The following is a 14,846-nucleotide window of genomic DNA, read 5'->3' as shown; positions in this document are numbered from 1 at the left end:
ATAATGATTTTCCGTCTTCCTGGGAGGAAAGCTGATGTCTTACTGTGATTTATAAGGCCACTCCTAGGCTGCCTTGCTGTTACCTCTGACTTTATCAGATGCTCTCTCTCCTGCCCTCGTCGCCAGACAGATTGGCTCCTGTGTCATTTGCTGAATCCGTCTCCATGTATTCAACCAGGGCATTCATTTTTATGGAACACAGAGTATGTTGGTTGGTATTGGAGAGAAAAGGATATGGCGGTCAGCTTGAGAGCATGGTGCTAGACAACACTGCAGGAATTGAATTAATATAGATTTTAATATTGCCCACTTTGTAGAATTATGGCATGCAGGACAAAGCAATGCTTACTATGTGTGGAATCTAAAACATGTTAGGAATCACTATTCTGGAATATTTCATTCATTTGATTATGTTATGTACTTAGTAGGTCTTTGTTGCATCCCTGCTTCATTTTAAGAATAAGGAGCATAAGAAAAATGATATTGCTTATCACCTAGTGGGTTTGTCATGGATAAGACAAAGAAACCAAAAATTAAAGCCTTGAAGCTAGGAACATATAGGGGACAATTAGCATACTTCAGGGTAGCCAAGGAAGGCTTGTGTGGAGATCAGATCTTCTCTAGGCTAACTTATAAAAGATGAGTAAGCACTGCTCAGGTGAGGGATAAAGAAATGGACTTTGTAGGGGGAAACACAGAAAGTGGAAGGGTCTAGAATAGGCACTATGAAGTGCATGTGTCCTCGAAGGATATACAGTAGACACCTGAGTGGTGACTCTAGAGACCAGATCCTGTACATTCACCGTGTCTGGCACGCAATGGAATTTGAGCTCTGTCTTGAGAATTCTCCACTTTGAGGGAAATGGACATCTATTGTTGTTTTTGAAAGATTCCATAGCTATCCTGTAGGGAAGAATGGAGCCATCCTAAGAATCGATACAGAAAGATCATGTAGGGTCTTGAGAACTGCTTACAAAGGCCATTTCAGGCAAGATAGAGACTCTGAACTGAGATTTGGATGTGTTTGCTCATTCATTTGACAAAGAACTGAATGGAAGTGATATATTATTGGGGGAAGGGTCTTTAGCCTCTGAAAATTCTATAGGGAATGAAGAGTGAGATGGTGTTTGATGGATGAACAGAAAACTGAGTTTGTGAAGGAAACTTAGAGAAATAGGGAGAAAATCAGACTTATAGATGTGTAGCTAGAGCTTACTCTCCCATCTGCCAGTTCCCAAATAACCACTCTGTGGCTTCATATTAATTCCAAACTGTTTGGCCAATGGCTCAGTCTTATTACTAACTAGCTTTTACCTCTTAAATTAACCCATTTCTATTAATCTATGTATTGCCACAATGGTGCTCATGTTGTTACCTCACATCTTGCTTCTTTGATGTCTCTTGGACCCTGCCTTCTTTCTCCCTGTCTCTCTGTTTGAATTCCCCACCCTAGGTATATACTTCCCTGTGATAAGTCAAAATGGCTTCTTTATTAGCCAATGGTAATAAAAAGCATTCCCAGCGTACAGAGGGGCATCCTACAGCACAGGTGTTTACAGGAATTTAGTTGCGAGGAAAGTAGACAGCTTCAGTGGTGCAAATGGGTCACAGTTGAGCATTGGTTGGCATTCTTGAACTTAATGTCCGGGACGGTAAGGGCTCCAATAAGATTACAGTGTAAAGCAAAGGTGGAGATGCATCTTAGGTGTTAACCAAGAGAAAGCTGACTGAGCTATCATTTAGAAGAGTGGCTGTCTTTCGAACATACAATCATCTTTATTTTCTCTCTGTGCTTGACTTGATGCTATAGATATGCAGAGAAGTGCCTAGCATACTGAAGACACGCACCCACGATCCCTGCTCTGCCTCACAGACAAAGATTACTGGTAAGCTATCACTTATTCTTTAGGGATTATTTTTATCAGCATGGATTTACATGATGAGATTACTATTAGAATAATGCTGGGGGGAACAGTTACGCAATTGCTGTTCATAATCCTGAATTCATACTGTTTGGATGCTCAGTGTGGGAAATCATCACTTTGGTTGAAGAGATTTTTCATTCCCTGAGACAAGAAATACCAGGATGGTCATGGGTCCAGCTCAGTGAAGGAGAGAGGCTAGGTGGAAAATATTAAGTTAATTTAGTGGAGAGATGCAGCAGTCATCAGATATAAAACTGCCACAACGACATACGTGTAGTGTGTTTAATTTGTCCCTGATCATGGGGTGGGGTTTTGAAAGCTCCAACTCCCAGGAAATCATGCACTAGCAAACATTATTCCCTTAGATATGGAGAACATTGTGTGTTTTCTCATAATTTCTGCTTCTTTCCGTCTATCTCTGTCCCAAGTAGATGATGTAGCCACTGTCTCTGCTGCCTTGTAGACTCTCCAAACCATCTTGCTTTCTTTGCCATCTGTGAGTCTCCAGACAGATTTCAGATGTGATTAACCCTGGCTGCTCAGTTCTCTTTGCCAGTTGCTTCTGGAGATTTTCTTACCTTTGTTCATTGCTCCACACATCTCTCTCTCCTCTCCCACCAACTCCACGGCCCACCTACTGCCTCCTACCTGTGGTCACCTTTCCGTCTCTTCCTCTTCTACCTCCTCTTTCTCCTTTTCTCTTTTGTCTTCTGAGAATCCAAAACATATGTGCTCCCTTCTTGATGTCAAGACTTGTGTACGACTCAGGGTGGATTCTGTATTGCTGACTTTCCCCAGCACCTTGCATTAGAAATCCCCGTGGCCCAATTGATTTTCTTGATTCATATCTAAAACACTTGAACTGACATTTTGCTGATTCAAAAAAAATATGCAGCTTTAATTCACGGAACACAAAGAAAAAATTTGCTGCATGGTATGCAGCTGTGAAGCTTTATCTTTTTAAAAAAGCATCATTATGACAGATGAACAGGGAAACTGTATATATGCTTAGCTGTATAACAGATCGGCAGTAAAACCTCTTTACAGCAGGCTTGTTTTCCTTAGGACAGTCATCCTTGGAACAGATATGTGACCTGAAGCCAATCTCAGTGTGACTTTCCTTCTACATAATACTTTATATTTTTTAAAAATTCTGTAGTTTTCAAATGATGTGTCTGTGTGTGTTTCTGAGTTATGTGTGTGTGGGTACAGGCGCCTGAAGAGGCCAGAAGGGGCTGGATTCTCTGGAGCTGGAACTACTGGCCATTGTGAGCTTTCCCTGGTAGATGCTGAAACTGAGCTTGGCTCTTCTGCAAGAGCAATATGCGCTCTTAACTGCTGAGCCATCTCTCCAGCCCCTACTCAGTGTTTTAGCTTAGTGGGTTTTTTTTCCCTAAAATCATATTACAAATAAAATGAACTGTTTTTAAAATAAATAATTCAAAAACTTCCAGTTCATTGACAGTGTTGTGCAAGCTCCTCCTCTATGCAGCTCCAAAATATTTTCTTTATTCTGAAGTTAGAGTTCTTGGCCCCTGAGCAGCTTCTCAACCCCCTCCCCACCAACTCTCAGCCTCTGGTATCCATCAGTGTGCATGCCATTGCCATGGATTGGTCCATCTTGAATGTCTCATGTAAATGGAATGACATTAGGTTTCTTTTATTTAGCATAAGAGATTTCAAAATTGTTGGTTATCAATATGCTTAAAAATAGCAATAATAAATCTGTTATACTTCAACAAAACATAGTTTTATAATATCGACATCAACTATGTTTGGAAGCAAGATGAAAATTAAGAAATCAACATTGTTTACCTTTTTATAATCTCCTAAGCATCTGATTCTGCAGATGACAGCTAGGTTCTCATTTGTGTTTCTGGGTTTGGTCTGTAGTGATGAAGTAGAGCCTAACTGCAGCGATGCGCCATTGTGTGCCTGGCAGAGCAATTAAAGCAAATGAGTGTGGCGGCAGTGGCAGCAGTGGTGGTGGTAGTGGTGGTTTTGGTGATGGTGGTATTACTAGCAGTCAGATATCTTGTAAAAGACATAAAAAGGCCAGATCTTTTCAACTGTCCATTTCTAGCCTGTGACCTGCCTACTTTGTTGGCCTGTGACTGCAAAATATTTTGCTTTAATTTGTTCTTTCTCAGTTTTCATATTGAACTGCTTTTCTTGTTACTCTGTAGTGGGTTATCAGCTGCCTTGTCCAGGACTTTAAAGTATGAAAGCGTTTTGTTTACTAATTAATTTTGTGTGCATAGTAAATGCCTTCTCTCTTAGTCTTTGAGAGATTTTTTTAAATTTAAATTTAAATTTTATGTGCATTGGTGTTTTGCCTGCATGTATGTCTGTGTAAGGATGTCCGATCTCCTGGAACTGGAGTTACAGACAGCTGTGAACTGCCTTGTGGGTGCTGGGAATTGGACCTGGGCTCTCTGGAAGAGCAATCAGTGCTCTTAACCACTGAACCATCTCTCCAGTCCCCAGTGATTTTTAAAATACCTGTTTGTAGTACTTCTCTCAGAATTTTAGATCTTTAATAGCATATTAATAGTTTTAGTACCTTTGCCTGTCGTGTGTGTGTGCGCACACGTGTGCGCGTGCATGCATGCACTCCGGAATCAAATATATTCTTTTGCATCTTAATTCCTTGATTTCAGTGCAACTAATTTTCCTTTATGCACATGAAGTTAAATTCTGTCGCATCCTTTCCCCATGCTAACTATCAGGTAGCACTGTTTGCTGAACAATAAATTCTTCAACATCCGTCTGGAATGTTGTCACTTCCAAATTCAGGTCTCTTTGCCCCCTGTGCCCTGTGGCTCTTCAATCCTGTTCATCCATTGAATTTCTGAGTTTATTATATAGGGAGGTGGTTACCATTGGTCAAAAGTACAACTAAATCGCTGGCAGGTCATATTTCCTTGTACAAATGTTTCTTTTAAGACTTGTGTGTATGTGTGTATGTATGTGTCTTTCTTATTGCACAACTAGACATTTGCATCTATCATTTTGCCAACCTGCATACGAACCAGTTGGGGTTTTATTAGAATTATACTAAATTTGAGGTAGGTTCAGGATGGATGTAGGTATTATTTTAACTACATCTCATATCGACACTAGAGCAATGTAACTGTTAACTTCTCTTCATTAAGAAACAAAAGCAAGGGATTGGAGAGATGGCTTAGCGGTTAAGAACACTGACAGTTTTTCCAGACGATCTGGGTTCAATTCCATGGCAGCTCACAACTGTCTGTAACCCAGTACCTGGGGTATCTGATGGTCTCTTCTGGCTTCTGTGTGCATCAGACACACACATGATGCATAGACATGTATCCAGGTAAAACATCCATACACATGTCAAAACATTCATACACATAAACAAAAAACAAAAATCCTAAAACAAAGAGTAAGAGTCATTTATCAGATCTTTGCAGGAGACAAGCAGTTCATACTTTGTAGACTGCCTTGGTGGGTCAGTTGGTCTAGGGATTGTAACCCGCCTGGCTGGTTAGTTATTCCAGGGTCCCGGAGAGGCGCTACCTGAAAGACATGGGCGGGAGACAGGAAGGAGGCCAAAGGAAGCAGGGTTTGTCAAAGCCTGTGTTTATTAGCGTCATGGCAGCAGCTTATATAGCCCCTGGATGAGGAATTTGGCAGCGGGGGGTGGGGGGGGCATGACTAGGGCAGGAAGGGATCTTGCAGGCCAGGAGGTTATGATCGGTCAGGTGACTTGGTCAGGAAGTCACAAGTTGACACACCTAGTTCTCTAGATAGTTGGAATGTGAGGCGGGTTCTGCTAACAGATAGCTCTCTGTTAAGAGATAATTGGGTGTGGGATAGGCTCTGCCAATAAAACAGTTCTAAATACCGTTGGGGTGTGGGGCTCTCTGCAAATTCCCCAGGGCAATGGTCCCTGCAATAATTTTGGGGGGAAATGGCTCCTGACAATACTTGACTTTTGGGAGGCTGTGTGAGATCGTGCTGCAGGTAACAGTGCTTCCTATGAAATGTGAGAGTTACTCCTAGAAACCACCCTGGCACCTCCGCACACACAGACAACAATAGTAAATAAAATAAAAAAAGTCCTAAGAGCATTGCCCTCCCCACCATGACCTTGTTTTCATATGGTGGCTAAGATTTAAGTGTTTACAAAGCAGGAGTTAGGGAGGAGGGGCAGGAGAGAGGACATACACACCTCGGAAATAAAATCGAACTAACCAAAAGCCAGGCAATTGCATTGTTTTCATGTGGAGACAAGTGGTTATTTTTTCATCTGAATTGATAAGGAGACAGATTTAAAAACAAACAAGCCTACAGTTACTTAGTATACCACATTTGGTTCAGAAGCATAAAAATACCTTTATTACTAATTAAAATAATGGATGCAGGTGTGCATTTGTGTGCACCAAGATGGAGCCCTGTTGATGTAGATGCAGGATATTCAGCCAGTTGCTGGATATGTAAATTCTGTTTGGCCAGGAGATGAAATGTTGTCTGATCCAGTAATACTACTTTGGGAAAAACCTGCTAAGTTAGAGGGTGACCATGCGGAAACACTATACACAGAAAGACTTTCCTTTTAGGCCCTTTGTTAAAGTACAGATTTCAGGAGATGTCTACAGGTTCAGCTGAATGGAAGCATGTTGTAAAAGTCAGTGAGCACATGCATGTATTCTCATATAGGTATTCATGTAATGGTTTGTTAAGAATGAGATAATGCAGCCCAGGTGTGGTACTGCAGGCCTTTAATTCCAGAAGGCAGAGTAAGGTGGATCTCTGAGTTTGAAGCCAACCTGGTCTACATAACGAGTTCCATGCTAGCTAGAGCTACACTTTGAGACCCTGTGCCAGAGAGAGAGAGAGAGAGAGAGAGAGAGAGAGAGAGAGAGGCGCACATGTGATAACATTAAATGAAAAAGAACAAAAAGATCAAGAATAAATTGGCTTTATAATTGAATAAGATCTCTTGACCCAATGAAATCATGCTTCTAATTTTGTCATGCTTTGTGTGTTTATTTGCTGGTTTGGTTTTGTGTTAGTATTGATCATATGTGCATTATTGATGGCCTGGAACTTTGTGAGGCTCTATGTTGTATTGGATGTATGGCTATCAAATAAATACACGTGGTTATTTCAAGCCATGCCATTTCAACATGAAAAACAAGAGCTTCTTAGAGAAACAAAATTTGACTTAAATAGATACACATGTATGCATGCCAGTGCTTACATATCACAGTTATCACATCCTGTTGATTATTTCTGTTTCGTTACATCCTTATTTCAGCTCACCCCAATGTCCAAAAGGTGGTGCTAGTATCATCTGCTTCGGATATGCCTCTGCGAGCCCCAGAGATCTCAGTTCCCGCCGATCTGGATAAAACCATCACAGAGCTGGCCGACTGGCTGGTATTGATCGACCAAATGCTGAAGTCCAACATTGTCACTGTGGGAGACGTGGCAGAGATCAATAAGACAGTTTCCCGGATGAAAGTAGGTGCAGAATGGAAAGGCTTGTCAAGGCAACCCCCTCACCTTGGATCTCATTTGTTTATCCTAAATTCTGAGGAAAGGAGATTTAAAATATTCCTTCTCTGCCAGGCAGGGCTAACTCCAAAGAGAAAACTTTTCTTCTCTTAGCTCATGTTGGTCAAACAGAACTGAGGATTCAGTGTAAAACTCCAATACTGATGCCATACAGCTGGGCATAGCATAACTATAAACTGTTCTTCCATTTAATGCCCAGTATAGTATAGGATAATTTCAAAAAGCATGTTTTTCTTTCTGATTTTATAATAAGTTTATTGACTTCTGACCTTAGAATGTCTTCTGACTCTCTCTCTATATATATGTCTTCTTAGAAATGAATGTCTTCTAACTATATATATATATTTTTTTAAATATTTATTTATTTATTATGTATACAATGTTCTGTCTGTATGTGTCCCTGCAGTCTAGAATTGGCACCAGATCTCATTACAGATGGCTATGAGCCAACATGTGGTTGCTGGGAATTGAACTCAGAACCTCAGGAAGAGCAACCAGTGCTCTTATCCACTGAGCCATCTCTCCAGCCCTATGTATTTTCATTAAGAGAAAAAATACACAGCACATATATATGTGCATTTTTTTCTCTTAATGAACATTGTCCACCAAGCAGCAACTTGGAAAATTGTTTTTCCATATTTAGTACATTATCTTTATAGAGCAATACTGAAAGAAATATTCTAAATAGAAACACACAATAAAATAATAGCTATTCCTAACGTCTACTAAGTGCTTAACATGGGATGAACATTTTATCATTTTCGCATATATTATCTCATAACAACTTGGTGACGTAGGCGCTGATTTATTCCCATATTACCAGGAGCTCCACGTGTCTAAGACTCTATCTTTCACAATGGTCCTAAATCAGATATCTTGTGTATCATTTATTTACATCACGATTCATCATAGTAGCTAAATGGCAATTATGAAGAAACAACAGTAATAATTTTATGGTTGGGTTGGACCCGCAGCATGAGGAACTGCATTAAAGAGTGTGTAGCATCAGAAAGGTTGAGAACCTCTGCTCTAAGAGGTCAAGGAGGTGAGCACATCAAACAGATGAGCTCTGGCAAAGAAGTTTCTAATAAGTGTCATAAGGGTTTGTCAGCCACCTGTTAGAGGAGACGGGCTGAGGAGTGGGTGGGATGCTTCTATAGCCATGCGTTGGAGGTGGGCTTTTGAGATGTAATGTGAATGCCGTCGTGCATCGCAGACAGACAGCTTGGGTTTGATAGGGAACTTCATCAACGATTTGTGCAAGAGTTTTGTTTTTTGGTTTTTGTTTTGTTTATTTTTTTTCCTAGGAAGTGATGCTTTGGAAAAGCAACTTAATTCTTTGAGAAGGGGCTAGCAAAGCTGTGTAAAGCTCTGTGGACTCTAAGAGTCTATAAGCAGCTGGCAAGCATCACTCCCAATTTCTTTTTGTTTTCTGAATTGTGGCTGGGAGCCGCTGATAACAATGCTTTGCTTTAGTAGAAGGTGAGGATGGATGGCAGGCAAGAGATGCTTAAATCAAGGAAAAGAGCCCTTCATGAGGGGCTGAGATGCTGCTGCTTCCAAACAGAAGAAATGGAAAGGAGGAAAGTGGAGCACAGATGAGCATTTGAGTAACTTAGTTTTGAATTTGTTGTGCCGAGGGAAGAAAGTCGGCAGCCTTCGTAGAACCAAGCCCTGGGATCTAGAAGTGAAGCGTGAGTCATTACTTTGGGAGTGCCTGTCCCTGGAGGAGCGAGTGAGACCTACAGAATTAGTGAGCTCATAGCAAGATGGCTGGGCAAATCCTGTCACATGCTGTTTGTACTGCGAGCTGTGTTTTCTAATCTTTATGGTATTTATTTGCTCTCTAATTAAAATAGACTCTTCCTGGAATTCTGAGTCCCTGTCTTATTTATCAGCTAAGACACATAGTCCATGAAGAAGGGGTGGCTCATTTTAAAGTTGATTCATTTGCAGTTACTGAAACTATTGCTTTTTTAATATGCCGCCTTCATCTTTATAGGGCAGTGGTTCTCAACCTTCCCAGTGATGCGACCCTTTAATAAAGTTCCTCACGTTGTGGTGACCCCAACCATAAAATTATTTTTTGTTGCTACTTCATAACAGAATAGCTATTTTGCTTCTCTTATGAATCATAATCTAAATGTTTTTGGAGATAGAAGTTTGCCATAGGTGTCATGACCCACAGGTTGAGAACTGCTGTTCTGGGGGATCCTTATGTGTATTCATATCTGATATTGAACAGGGACACATGGAGTCAGCAGCAATAATCGCTAATGTTTTCAGAGCATTTTCAGGGAGTGTGCCTTGATTTAATTTCCTTAGACGATGTAACTGAGCTAGGGGCAACATGGGGAGGGTAGTTCCCTCTCCTGGTTACTCCGTTGCTTCCTGGAAGATCTGAGATTTGAACTCAAGGCCTGTGACTTCAGATCAAGTACTCTTCCTCTGATGCATTGTCGATACTTGGTTGCCTCTTAGAGAAGAAAACATCTAGCCACTACCTCTAAACTTGTTTGCACAGTTAGGGACTTAATCCCCCACCATCTTGTCTCTTGCCAGATCACAAAGGCTGATTTAGAACAGCGCCATCCTCAACTTGATTATGTATTTACATTGGCACAAAATTTGAAAAACAAAGCTTCCAGTTCAGACGTGAGAACAGCAATTACAGAAAAACGTAAGTTTAAAAAAACCCATATATTCTATAGAATATCAGCCACTCTCCTTAATGTTCACGCACATCTTCAAAGACTACTCTGCTGGAGATTGTTATTTGGTAACTGATACTACTCTTCATTTAGGAGGAAATAGTTCTCTCTCTCTTCTCTCTCTCTCTCTCTTTCTCTCTCTTCATTTTTTGAAAGCCTCCACATACCTCTCTTCTGAACTCTTATACATATGTTTTTTATTTTCTATGTTAGTGTTTTTTTAAAGACATCTGCTGGAACAAAGCTAGCCAAGCTCCTAGTCACAAAAATCCATTCTGCCATTTCTCTCCACTCACTGAAGCTAGGTATCACCATTTCTTCTAAAGATCCCTCAGAATTCACTCCGTACATGCTTTGTGATTGGCTTCATGTGGGGGGATGCCTTAGTTAACAGGATAATTAACAGGATAGTTAACAGGATAACAACCAATAAAATGAACATATGAAATATTTGCAGAGAAATGTCCCTGTTTGGAGTTAGTGGTTGAGTTAAAGTTCCTATGTTTGCTTAGCACACAGAACCAAGTCTGGACTCTCAGGAATGGTGTCCGGTGGCCTTCATTTTCGTTTTCCTCTGTCCCTGTGCCCTGCAGATCCCTGCCCGCTCTGGATCAAGGTTCAAAGGTCCTGGCACTTCTCATTTCCTTCTATTCACACTTTGTCTATTTTCTTTCTTTGTTTCCATTTTGGTCTCTTCTCCACTGGAGAAATTACTCAGCAGCTAACATATTACCCACTTCGTGTCCCACTCACCGGTGTTCCCCAGTGGATCCCATTTCTTCTCTTTAGTTCCTACTACAGCCTCGTTCCCCATTAATCCACTATAGATCTCTTAGCTCCTTTTCTTTCTCTCCCATGTGCAGACTGGGCCTCTGGGCCTCCCATTAGGTGGACGTCAAAAACTCAGTAAATACCTGTGAGAATATAAACTGGGTGAGCAAGGTTGAATTTTTCTTGAGGGAAGGAAGTCAGCTATAGGTGTAGTAGATACTTTCTGTGTCAAAATAAATGGAACAGTGTGGTTACTAAAGGAGATGATGGGAAATTCAGTAACTCTTTTCTACTCAAAGAGACACTCTGTGTCAAGTTTCCTGAGTTTGTTCATTAATTGATTATGGATCTTGTACAGTGGGGGACTCTGGAGGGATCTGTCCTCTCTCTCTTGGTGGGAGAGCTTTGTTCCTGGCCCTAAACCCTTTCCAGCAGCCTTTCATTTTGCTTTATGATCATCATCTTATCAGGACTTACTTTAATAGATATTTTTAAAGGCACAAATTGGACTCAAACATGCCTTTAATTTATAATTATGCTACCTCCACTTCCTGGGCTCTAGGACTGCTGCTGGCTGGCATCACTTTGTCAAGCTTCCCTAGTGTTGCTGCATGATCCTAGGACTTTCTGCACACTAGGAAAGTGCTCTCTTGGCTGAGCTAGAGCCCACCTCTCATTATTATTATTATTAATTATTATTATTTCCATCTTCCCTCCCCCACTTATTTCTGTCTCTGATCTCTATCTCCTCCTTCTCTTTCTCCTCATCTCTCCCCCACTTTCCCTCCCTTACCCGTCTAGTCTTCATGATTACTTATTGTATGTGAAGAGCCGTTATCAGCTTGTGGGTCACTAATAGGAACTTGTGTTCATCGTTTACAGTGAATAAGAGAATTTGTTCCATACTTTATCTTGTATTTGTTCATATTAATGAGCTGTATCAGTAATTGAATTGGCAATAAGTACTTTATGTGAGTTTTTAACCGAAAACTAGAGTATCACCATAGTTTTATCTTCCTGTTCCTTGAGTTAAAACCTTCAGCAATTTCTTTACATCATTAAAACAACGTAACATAAAACGTATCTCATTGGATAACTTTTAAAAATTATAACTCATTGAGCAGTTTCATAGAGTTTATGACAAGAAAGTACTTCAGCCTTCTGAACAACTCTAAGCCGATAGTGTGTACAACATGGAAATATGTGCACCAAATGTATGTTGATACCCGTGGAGGACACAGTGGGACGCTGGATCTCCTAGAAGAAGTAAGAGGTGGTTGTGAGCCTCCATATGGGTTTTGGGAACTGAACCTGAGTCTTTTGCAGGAGCAGCAACTGCTGAGCCATCACTCCAGCTCCCCGGCTGGAGTCTTGTCTTATAGTTAAGTTTTGTCTAGGGCTTGATCTTCTCAGCCCTTGCATTTGTCTCCTGTCTGGAGCATCACTGCCCCTCATGTTTGCTATCTGTGGGCTGATATGTAGAACTTTTATTTATTGATATTTCAGCTCACCGTCATGATCTTTCCCTGTAGTAATGAACCAAAAGTTTAAATTTCCATAGAGTTTTCTTTTTTTAGATCCAAGATTTAAAAATAAAAACGAAAAGAAAGGAGAGGATAGAGTAATATTCTTGGAGAGGGAAAGGAGAGAAGGTAAGGAAAACAGACACAGAGACAGATACAGAGGAAGCAAGAGTTTGAGAAAGAGGAGAAATAGTACTGGGGATAGGAAGGTAAAAAGCCAGCATGAAATTTTATGACTGTGAACTCACAGATATGCAGAATTTGTAATTTCTTATTCTCAGTATTTCTGATGAGCTTGAAAATATAAAAAACATTGCCTGTCTAACAGACCTCATGCCCAGGCAGAGCAAATCTAAAAAGTGCTCTTTCCTGAGAGACTCTCCACTGCAGGCAGATGGAGACTGTGCCTCTGTGTTAAGTGTTATCGTAGAGCACCATTCGGTATTGCCATTGTGAAAACAAATTACGTGACTACAGAAACTAGGGAACTGTCTTTAATTTTTATTAGTTCGGTAGATATTTTTGTTATTAGATGATTAGCACATTAATATTAATGGTATTAAACCCCCCTCCCCCAGGATGAGGTGTCACAGGCCTGTATCAAGCTACTTGAGATACTGAGGCAGGGGAATTACAAGTTCAAGGCTAGACTAGGAAATACACACCAGGCTCTGACTTACATAGATAAAGCAATTTAGAAGAGGTGTAGATGTAGAGTTTTCATTGTGTGGAAAACACCTGGGTTTGAGCCCAGCACTGAAGGAAGGAAAATTGGTGAGCTAGGCCTGGTAGCTTGTGCTAATAATCTCAGCACTCAGGAAGCTGAGTCAGTAGAACAGTAGAATCTCAAGTTGGAGCCAACATGGGTCACAAAACTATCTATCTATCTATCTATCTATCTATCTATCTATCTATCTATCTATCTTCTATTTTATCTATATATTTATAGCATTCTACAATGTATAGTATGTATTATTATACACTGCACATACTTGCTGAACCATCTTTCTAGCCTCTCTCTGTATGTATGTATGTATGTGTGCATATACACGTTTGTATGTATGTATGTGTCTATCTATTATCTATCTATCTATCATCTATCTATCTAGTTGAATAGCATTACTAACTATATAATATATAATAATATATACATAAAATTGTGGCAGGCACACTTTAGAGCCCCTTTAAGATGTGTTTCTCACGTTGCCCTCTGTCTGTTTCTAGACCTATTCATGACAAACTTAGAACCAGTTATTTTTCTCCCCCTGAGAGTCACTTCTGAGAGTTTCTTTTTATCCTGCTCCCCAGTGGAAAAGGTGAAGACCCAGTGGGAGAGCACACAGCATGGGGTGGAGCTGAGGAGGCAGCAGCTGGAGGGCATGGTGGTGGACAGCCTGCAGTGGGATGACCACAGGGAAGAGACTGAAGAGCTCATGAGAAAATATGAGGCTCGCTTCTACATGCTTCAGCAGGCCCGGCGCGATCCACTGAGCAAACAGGTTTCCGATAATCAAGTAAGACTCATTGGATAGTTTTTGGTGGTGTCATTTGTTGGGATTACTTTTCTTATATTGTTAACTATATATGGCCTCTCGTATTTTCCCATGTTCTTAGACATACATGTTGAGATGTATAGTGGTTGAATCACAAAGTTTTTCTTCTTTAGGGAAGCTGTCTAAAGATATGGCAAACAGAAGCATGCATTTATGCAATTAGAGCCATAATTAACATTTATAAAGGAAACTCCATTCAATGACTTTTTTTTGCTTACTCTGGAGATTATTTCATTTCACTGCTTCTGTAGTGTGCAAGTTAGGTCATAAGTAAGTGTGGTTTCTCTAATGTCTATATTTTATCAGTAGAAGCAACTAGAGATCAATTTTGTGATCAACTTCATTGTAGTGTTGAGAAAATTGAACAACTGTGGTTTAAAGCATGTCATTTAAAATTTTCTACTACAATCATCGAACATTTTTTGTGTTGGACGTGTGGTTACATACACTTTGATGTAACATTGTATTTTCTCTTCAGATAGCCTGAAATGAAAATGTGTGTTTAGGAAGAACACAGTAATATAGAAAATGCGGGAAACAATTTGAAAACTTGCAAATAATGCTTTAAATCTCTACACATGAGCATTTCTCATGGGTATAATTTAAAATCCAACTGGCCAACTCTATTAGTTTCTGAATTACTCTATATGCTTATGTTTCTTGTCGATTGTCCCAAAGTAATAGCAAACCTTTTGTACATATGACTAGAGGAATCCAATTAAAACACGGTCACCAGTGTTCCCATGCTCATACCCAGAATGCACTTGGCCATCACATCTTCAATATCCATGCCTACAGATTTTAAACTGAATACAT

At 40.3% G+C, this 14,846-nt stretch overlaps 1 protein-coding gene across 3 annotated transcripts in view; it reads left to right on the top strand.

The window, feature by feature from the left end:
- Positions 1 to 14,846, top strand: part of Utrn (utrophin) — a 528,929-nt gene that overhangs the window by 244,028 nt on the left and 270,055 nt on the right. For all 3 annotated transcript variants that reach the window (XM_057761785.1, XM_057761787.1, XM_057761786.1), the window contains 4 exons: positions 1,811 to 1,886; positions 7,213 to 7,418; positions 10,035 to 10,152; positions 13,786 to 13,991. In XM_057761785.1, coding sequence (XP_057617768.1) covers positions 1,811 to 1,886; positions 7,213 to 7,418; positions 10,035 to 10,152; positions 13,786 to 13,991 — 606 coding nt within the window. The remainder of the gene's footprint in view (positions 1 to 1,810; positions 1,887 to 7,212; positions 7,419 to 10,034; positions 10,153 to 13,785; positions 13,992 to 14,846) is intronic.

This window comes from Chionomys nivalis, chromosome 2 (assembly GCF_950005125.1).
Source record: "Chionomys nivalis chromosome 2, mChiNiv1.1, whole genome shotgun sequence".
NCBI lineage: Eukaryota > Metazoa > Chordata > Mammalia > Rodentia > Cricetidae > Chionomys > Chionomys nivalis.
Note: the sequence above shows the minus strand (reverse complement) of the source record. Positions and strands in the feature narration are given on the sequence as shown.